The sequence below is a fragment of the Peromyscus leucopus genome, chromosome 4 (assembly GCF_004664715.2).
Source record: "Peromyscus leucopus breed LL Stock chromosome 4, UCI_PerLeu_2.1, whole genome shotgun sequence".
NCBI lineage: Eukaryota > Metazoa > Chordata > Mammalia > Rodentia > Cricetidae > Peromyscus > Peromyscus leucopus.
The window spans coordinates 94,569,970-94,579,522 of record NC_051066.1 but is presented as its reverse complement, the minus strand read 5'-3'; the positions used below and the strand labels follow the sequence as shown (position 1 = coordinate 94,579,522).

General features: G+C 41.1%; 1 protein-coding gene across 1 annotated transcript in view; it reads right to left on the bottom strand.

The window, feature by feature from the left end:
• Positions 1–1,097: 1,097 nt before the first annotated feature.
• The window catches only part of Rad51 (RAD51 recombinase), a 35,032-nt gene continuing 26,576 nt past the window's right edge, over positions 1,098–9,553 (bottom strand). The window contains exons 6-10 of the mRNA XM_028885971.2: positions 7,816–7,910; positions 4,241–4,354; positions 2,513–2,642; positions 2,208–2,329; positions 1,098–1,603 (exon numbers count right to left, since the gene is read on the bottom strand). Of these exons, the coding sequence (XP_028741804.1) occupies positions 1,480–1,603; positions 2,208–2,329; positions 2,513–2,642; positions 4,241–4,354; positions 7,816–7,910 (585 nt within the window). The 3' untranslated portion in view covers positions 1,098–1,479. The remainder of the gene's footprint in view (positions 1,604–2,207; positions 2,330–2,512; positions 2,643–4,240; positions 4,355–7,815; positions 7,911–9,553) is intronic.

The following is a 9,553-nucleotide window of genomic DNA, read 5'->3' as shown; positions in this document are numbered from 1 at the left end:
TCAGCTTACCTATTCTACTGCTTTTCTCTTAAACTTGAATAAAATTGCTTTTGAGCTTCCTTCCAAATCTGTTTTGAAATTCTTTATTAGACTCAAGAACCCAAAAGGAGACCATAGGAAATTTCTGAAAATATTCTGAAAGTAGAATCATTTGGCCAATGTCAGGCCTCTGCAACACAAGACTTAGAGAATAAAGACTACAGGAAAGACATAGTAAATCAGCCTGGCAATCTCATTCCTAGGCCAAAGGATACAAGCGCAGCAATTTGAATGTAGGCTTTCTTTAGTTTTCAAATCTTACAACTACAGCAATTGGTCATAACTGCTCAGTTCTGAAAGATTATGGACATTATTTTGCAGTACTCAGTTGGCATGAGAATGACTCCTATAAACAGCACACGTACTGCACACAACTACCTTATTAACAGCTGCAGAACCATTTGCTTAAGTGAAGTCTTAGTAATTAAGAGAACATGTTTTGGGATATTTAATTGCACCGTGACACTCTGAGGCTACTAATATAGTTAACCCTGAATCAGGAGGTGAAGTCAGCCACCAGCTGACCAAATTAGCCATGGAGATTTTGGAGGACCCAGGATTCTGCAGAGATGGACCGGAAGGAATAGGGAGAGGCTTAGAAAGATTCATAGGCTTTTTTGATCTGGGAATTGTGGTCAACTGGTTGTTCCTCTGCCAATATTTTTTTTGTTTGTTTGTCTGTTTTGAGACAGGGTTTCTCTGTGTAGCCCTCACTGTTCTAGAACTCACTTTGTAGACCAGGCTGGTCTTGAACTCAGAGATCCACTTGCCTGTCTCCCAAATGCTGGGATTAAAGGTGTGTGCTACTATGCCTGGCTTCTGCCTCTTTCTTGATTTATCAGGTTTTTACCCCAATATCTGACTCCCGAGTTTTTATTAATAACAGAACAATTTAGATAAATGTCTCTAGAACAAGAAGCACTATAGGACTGATAGGCTAGCATGCCTCATTCAAGACTCCTTAACCACAATCATTTTTTAAATTATGTGAGAGTTCAGGCATGTAATTTTAAATTTTGCATCTTACATATAGAGAAAAAGAACGTGGAAAGCACCCATTCCCTGTCACATATCTCAGGCATTTTATTTTACCATTATTGAGAAGTGAGAGAAGACTCGGGTCTTTCCAGTTTTACTTCTCTTGAAACATAAGATTGTCTGGTAGCTGTTATTTCATATCTCTCCTCCAAACACCAAAGAAATCAGACATTAATATACTCTATAAGAAATAAACTATAAGAAATGAACATTTCAGATCAGTTCGAATTCAGACTCGTCTCCTGTTTCTGCCACCAGAAAGCAGATACAATAATTGTTTTCCCGGAAGCCATGTCCTGGCAGTCACATCAGGAAGAGCCTGAAGAAGCCCAAGGAGCTGTCCTCTTCATTAGACTGTACAACATTTAAAAGTTTATCACAGAAAAAAACGGCCCTGATGACTCAGTCCTTGGCATCTCCCACTCCATCTGCATTAATGGCAAACATGGCTTCAGCTTCAGGAAGACAGGGAGAGTCGTAGATTTTGCAGATTCTGGTCTCCCCTCTTCCTTTCCTCAAGTACAGCCTGACCCAAAGACAGATAAACACACCAAGTTATAAACAATTCTATTCCTGTGACAGAACTAATTTTTTCAGACATGCCTAACTTCCTAAAGGGATTTTTAGGAACTTTTTTAGTGTATTTGGCTACCTCCAACTTGGAGGAATCCATATCTGCCATGACTCTTACTGAAAATCTTGAAGAAAAACATTATTTTATAATTAGGGAGGCACATCAAATATTCATCTATTTTTCTCACACCTGGGAGATTTTAATTAGATCTAGGCGTCTGTGTCTGTGTGTGGCTATGTGCTCATGAGGGCAGGGGCCTGTCAGAGGCCAGGGTTGCTGGATCTTGGAGCTGGAGCTATGGGAGTTGTGAGCACCTCATGGAGGTGCTGAGAACTCAACTTAGGTTCTCTACAAGATCAGAACATGATCATAATGACTGAGCCATCTCTCCACCTGCAAAGCAAACACTTGTATCAACCAAAGCACAACAAATTTAGTGAGGCTTCCTAAGTGTCTACACTGCCGCAATTTTCATAGGGTTTAATAGGGTCTAAGTGGAAGTGTTTTCTTACATCTCTATCATATCCATTCCAGAAAGCCTCTGCCATCACCTTACCTGGTTGTCGATGCATGGGCAATGATGTTTCCTCCAATGGGTTTTTTGGGATCTGCAGCAAACATGGCTGCTCCATCCACTTGGGCTACTACCTGGTTGGTGATTACCACGGCCACACCAAACTGATGAGGGAAAGAATGTCAGTTTTGTGACCACAGACATACCAAAACATTAATGCTCACAACAAAGCAATGGCTAACTATCGTTCATCTTTGATAATACAAGGCACTAATGTCCTCAGAAGGCTCCAGCAATTTGTAACCACTGAAAACCACTGAATTCTAGGTTTCTTCACTACAGCTTACCTCATCAGCAAGTCGCAGCAGCATCCTCAGAAATCTGGCCAAATGCATTTGCCTGGCTGAAAGCTCTCCGCGACCCGAGTAGTCTGTTCTGTAGAGGGCAGTAGCACTGTCCACAATGAGCAGTGCGTACCTACAAGAAAAAAGAATTCTTTGTCAAAATCTCCTCCCTTTCCCACCACTCTAAGTTTATATGTATTCCACATTTTACACTTTTCTTCTTTGAGACTGGGGTTTGTTACTTATGCAGCCCAGGCTGTTCTGAAATTTATGATCCTCGTGTCTCAGTCTCCCAACTGCCAGGATAAAACAGATGAGCCACTGACACCAACTCCCTAGTTCAAACACAAACACACGTTTTATTAAGATGTTTATAAAATGTACAACCTGAGACGCCCTTTGGTGGGTCTTGTTTTGTTTTTGGCAGGTGTCTCAGGGTTTCTAGTGCTGTGAAGACACCATGACCACAGCAACTCTCACAAAGGGAAACGTGTAGAAAAATGCTATACCTCCAGCCATAGCTTCCTTTTTCACTAGTGACTTGACTGAAACCATAAAGCAATTGTGCCAAGATAAGAACTGAAGAGCAGAGATGACAGTGGGTAAAGGACTTGTCATGTAAGTGGGAGGACCCCAGTTTAAATTCCCAGAGCCCACGTAAGCCAGCCAAGGCAGCACGTTTGTAATCTCAGTGCTTTTCCAGCTCCATGGAAGTGTTTCTAGAAGCCTGTGGACACCAGCCTGGCATACACAGCAGAGGACAATGAGGGATACTGTCTCAAACGAGGTAGAGAGTGAGAACTGACGTCCAAAAGTGTCCTCTAACCTGCACATGTGAGTCACTTCATATGCATGCCCACACTCATGTATGTGTGTGTACACATAAACACTTACACATGTCACACACCAAATACATACAAACATGTTTTTTGTTTGTTTGTTTGTTTTGTTTTTTGTTTTTTCAAGACAGGGTTTCTCTTTGTAGCTTTGCGCCTTTCCTGGAACTCACTCTGTAGACCAGGCTGGCCTTGAACTCACAGAGATCCGCCTGCCTCTGCCTCCTGAGTGCTGGGATTACAGGCGTGCGCCACCACCGCCCAGCCAAACATGTTTTTAAAAGAAAGGAATTGGGGCTGGAGAGATGGCTCAGCTGTTAAGAGCACTTTCTGCTCTTTTAGAGGACCCAAGTTTGTTTCCCGGCAGCCATACTGGGTAGCTCGGCCTGGAACTCCAGCTCCAGGGGATTCTAGTCCTCTTCTGACTTCTATAAGCCCCACCCCCCAGGCATACATTCACAGAAACACACATGTAAGTAAATTTTAATAATCTTTTAATAAATCTTAAAAGCAAACAAAACTAAAAAAAAAAGTATCACTATATTTAAAAAAAACAAACAAACAAAAACCAAAGCACGCCTTTAATCCCAGCACTGGGAAGCAGAGGCAAGAGGATCTCTGAGTTCCAGGTCAGTCTGGTCTACAGAGCAGGTTCCAGGCTAGCCAGAGCTACAGAGAAACCCGTCTTGAAAAAAACCTAACCCCAACCCCAAAAAACCCACAACCAACCAAACAAACAAACAAAACCCACCACATGAAACCAAACCAAAACCAAGAGAAAAAAAAACCCTACACACAAAAACAGCTCTTGAAATTTAAATCTGTTTCTATTCATATTACCTAGATTCAGGTACAGGGCTGTGGGGAGAGATTTAATGTCTTACTGAATGCGTACCTGGATTCTACCATCATAGCCGATGCTTGATAAAGGAGCTGGGTTTGGTGGTCTGTGTTGAACCCTCGAGCATAAGCTACGTTATCTAGGACATCACTGCCAGAGAGACCGTATCTAGAAAAGAGATTTTTAGGCTTCAGACAGAACTCAAACGCATGAGAAATTAATATCTAATATTTCTTTTTCTTTCTTTCTTTGGTTTTTCGAGACAGGGTTTTTCTGTGTAGCTTTGGTGCCTGTCCTGGACTTCACTCTGTAGACCAGGCTGGCCTCAAACTCACAGAGATCCACCTGGCTCTGCTTCCCAAGTGCTGGGATGAAAGGTGTGCGCCACCACCGCCCGGCAATAACTAGTATTTCTACTATCCAAATAACTAAGAGGCAGCATTCCCAGTGGTTTCAAGACTCACAAATATGAGTCCCTTTCTATCAGAGGTATAGGCAAACCATTTATAGAGATGACAGCACCAACTATTTTAGACTAGAAGCAAGACCTAAGGATACATCAAATTATTCTTTTGCCCTCCTAACTACAATGAGAAATTTCCAAGTATGAGGTAACAATATTCTCTTGGAAAAGCCACAAACTACAGAATTAGGATAAACAAAAATAACAAACCATTCAAAGATTAGTTATGTTAAATGAATGACACTTTAATATTTATGCCTCAAAGACTGTTTTCTTTTGCAGCTAAAAAGAAGACATTATATATCTATTTTCATAGAATGATCTGTATTTTCTTCCACTTTGTAACTGCCACCTAAGACATAAATGCTCATTGGCTCACGTAAGACAATCTCTCTCTCCCTAGGGCCTCACCATGTTGTCACCCTGGCTGGCCTTGAACTCATACATCTGCCTATGTCTAGAGTGACAGAATTAAAGAAAGGCATGCCTCACTATGCCTGGCCCAACAATTTCTTAGTAAATATGTAACAACAAAAGAGATCTATGAGGACTCAGCCAAATGCCTGCTGTAAATTTTTCTGGGAACTTTTCTGGAGGGTGCATGACTATGTTTCCTAGGCTAGCCTCAAACTCCTGGGCTCTAGGAATCCTCAAGGCTCAGTCTCCAGGGCAGGATTAAAGGTGTGCGCCACCACCACCCAGGTCAGTTTTAATTATCTTCCTTTTGTGTTTCTAAAACTTGGCTTGAGTCTTAACACTGGAGAAGAAAAAATGGAAAGAAAAACTTGTTTTGGCACCTGCCCCCACGCATTTTTGAAACAGGGTCTCACTGTGTTTAAGGCTAGCCTGGAGCTCAGATCCACCTGCCTCTGTCTCCCAATTGCTGGGATTAAAGACTTGTACCAACATGTCCAGCCCTTGGTTGTTTTTGATGCAGGATCTAACTATGTAGCTCAGGCTTGCTTAGAACTCTTATGCAGCCCATAACTCAGGAGTTTCACTCCTGAAACTCAATACTTTTTTTTCTCTGTCTCTGGTGTGGTTAGATTTTGAGTGCATTATCATACCTACATTGTTTGAGACATTCTCTCAGCCCAAATATGGCCTTGAATGCCACTATGTAGCTGAGGTTGGCCTAGAACTCTTGATCTTCCTGCCTCCACCTTCACTGTTTTGGTTTTCTTTCCTTTTTGAGACAGGGTTTCTCTATGTAGTTCTGGCTGTCTTGGAACTTGCTCTGTAGAACAGGCTGGCTTTGCTTGCCTTTGCCTCCTGAGTACTAGATTATAGGTATACATTATCATACTAAGCAGAATTCATATGCATTTTCTCCTAAGTACTATATTACTTGATCCCCAACCCCAAGATAATACTCTCCCTCTCTTTATCCTTATGATAGAATCATGAACACAAGCTCCCAAAGAATTAGAGCCCATTAGATTTCATTTAAATACCCTTTAAATTGAAAAATTAAAAAAACCATGTTGTTGTACACACTGCATGGCACATGTGTGGAGGTCAGAGAACAATCCCCAGGAGTCTGTTTTCTCCTTCCACCATGTGGGTGCTGGGGATTGAGCTGAGGTAGTCAGGCTTAGCAACAATGCCTTTACCCACTTAATCATTTTGTTAGTTGTAACATTATCTTCTGAATTATTAAATAAGAGAAAAACTGGACAAACAGAAAATTACTTGGTCAAAAAAAAGTAAGAAATGTTCAAAAAAAAAAAAAAAAAAAAAAAAAAAAAAAAAAAAAAAAAAAAAAAAAAAAAAAAAAAAAAAAAAATAAGTTTTTCATTGTTTGGGGTGTGGATAAAAGTAACAGTATTTATTCAGTACTTGATTAATATACAAAATTCAATGAAAAGATGTAGAAGCTCATTGTTTTCCCTAAAGGAATTTATAGTCTTACAAAAGAAGCACACAGGAGGGAGAGGACAGTGGATCCAGCCAGAAGATACAGAAAAGAGGAGTGATGAATTTCTGGTCCATGTTTCTCCCCAAAGTCTGTTCTCAGTATCAGTCCCTTTGCCTCTGTGCCTCAGGGTCCTCATTTCAAGTAGGAACTTGTAAAAAAGTGTAGAACCCAGAAGTATAGGAAACTTCTGGAGAACCTTTGCTCTCAGTGAAGAAAGCCCTTTGTGCCAGCAAGATGTGTAACTAACACTTGCATAGTATTTGAGAGAACTGTCTGGGAGACTCTGGTTCTTTTTCTTTCTTCTTTTTTTAAAATTAAAACCATCCTAATAAGCTGGGTGTGGCCGTGCACGCCTTTAATCCCAGCACATTGGAGGCATCAGCAAAAGGATCTCTGTGAGTTTGAGGCTACCCTGGTCTACATATTAGTTCCAGGACAGACAGGCCTACAGAGAGAGGTAACACTCACGCATATAAACTAAAAAATTATTCTTGATTATGTTTATAATTGTCATGCCTTCCTAATGAACTGATCTTTTAATTATAAATGTTCTTCCAGGGCAAATGAGATGGCTCAGAAGATTGGCACCAAACTTGAGCTCAGTTCCTGGACCCCACATGGTGGAAGGAGGAATTCACTCCCAGAAGTTGTCCTTTGGCTTCTACATGCACACAATGCACCGGCATGTCCATGCCTATACAGATGAACACATTAAAAAAAAGGGTTTTCTCGACTTTAGTAGTTTTCTTTGGGGGGAGCTGCTGCAGTCTTTTAATTTCTGTTATGGTTCCTGATTATGTTATCTCTTTCAAGCTTTTTTTTTTTTCGAGACAAGGTTTCTCTGTGTAGCTTTGCGCTTTTTTCCTGGAACTCGCTCTGTAGCCCAGGCTGGCCTTGAACTCAGAGATCCACCTGGCTCTGCCTCCCAGTGGTGGTATTAAAGGCGTGCGCCACCACAGCCCGGATTTTTTTAATTAATTAATTAATTAATTAAATTTTTTAAGCTTTTTATTTTCAACCTGTCTTTAAAGTGTCATTTATTTGTAAAACAATACGTAGTTGAATCTTGCTTTTTATTCAGTCTGTGAGAACTTAACAGTGTTGAGTAAAGAATGTCTTACATTGTTAATATTGTTCTTTTAAACCAGACAGTTGGGATGTAGAGTAATGAGACACTTTCTAGGCAAATTAATGTTTCAAAATACTTTAGGAACAAGTTAAACACATTCTTCTGATTTAGTGACCTACCTCTCAGCCACTGCTAGCAGCCGTTCTGGCCTAAATGTACCCTCGGTGTCAATGTACATGGCCTTTCCTTCACCTCCACCACGATCAATGGGAAGCTGGAGAGAAAAAAGGAACAGTGGAAACCACTACTCTTCTGATACAGTTTGCCAGGTTCTCCATGGTCAATCTGATTTCCTCCACTCTAAGTAAGGAAGTCCACTTTAAGACACTGGGCAATGGCAGTGCACACCTTTAATCCCAGCACTCCGGAGGCAGAGGCAGGCAGATCTCTGCAGCCTGGTTTACACAACAGTTCCAGGACAGCCAGAGCTACAGAGAAACCCTGTCTCAAAAAAACAACCAACCAACCAAAAAAAAAAAAAAAAAAAAAAAAAAAACAAAAACCCTAACACTTTAACCTGAAAACACATACACACTATATTAAAATCTCAAAAAATAAAAAATTATAATTATAAAAACCAACTAAACAAAAAAACCAACTTTAAAATAATGAACTGGTTGGAATGGTGGGTCACACCTTACCTGTATTCCCATCCAGGAGGCAGAGGCAAGAGGATCTCCATGAGTTTGAAGCCAGCCCAGACCACATATTAAGTTCCAAGACAGGCTGGGTTACAGTATGAGACCTTGCACCAGGAAATAAAACAGCATGGGGCTAGAGAGATGGCTCAGTGGTTAGGAGCACCAGCTGTTCTTCCAAAGGACCTAGGTTCAATTCCCAGCACCTACATGGTAGCTCACAACTGTCTGTAACTCCAATTCTCGGGAATTTGACACCCTGATACATTTGTGCAGGCTAAACACCAATGCACAGCAAACAAAAATAAATAAATAATTTAAAAACAAAACCAAAAAAGAGCAGGGCCTGTATAAATAGCTCCATAGTTAAGAGTACTGCTTGTATTTCCAGAGGACCTAGGTTTCATTCCCAGAACCCACCTGGTGACTCACATCCCGGTACTCTAATTCTAGAGGATCCAAAATGCTATTCTGGCCTTCATGGGCACCAGACATACACAGACATACACACACAGGCAAAATACTCATACACATTAAAATAAAACAAAATGACAATCAGAGGCAACAGGACTTAATACAAGTTAATAATAACAGACACGAAACACATAAAACTAGTGTTTTGTCAGAGATGCACATGATAAAACTACATAGTAAGACTGATCAGTTCTAATGTCACACATTTAATAACAGGCAACGATAGCCCATCTCCCTGTCATCACACATGAAGAGGATCAGTTCAAGGTCAGCCCTGGCAACACAAGACCCTACCTCAAAACAAACAAACCCATCTTTGATGATATATTTGTAATCTAAGAAATAAAATTTGCCTGAAGACCAGAGGACAGAGCTAGCCAGAGTCAGCCATAGAGGTCAGGCAGTGGTGGCACACACCTTTAATCCTAGCACTCAGGAGGCAGAGATCCATCTGGATTTCTATAAGTTCAAGGCCACGCTGGTCTACACAGATCAATCCAGTCTAAAAGAGAAACAGAGCCAGACAGTGGTGGCACACACCTTTAATCCCAGCACTTGGAATCACACACCTTTAATCCTAGCATTAGGAAGGTTGAGACCAAAAGTGATATGTTGGGCAGAGAAAGGAATATAAGGCGGGAGGAGACAGGAACTCTGGCTTCACTCAGGCTGAGGAGTTGGTGAGGTAAGAGGTGGTGGCTGTGGCTTGCTCTGCTTCTCTGATCTTTCAGCTTTCACTCTGATA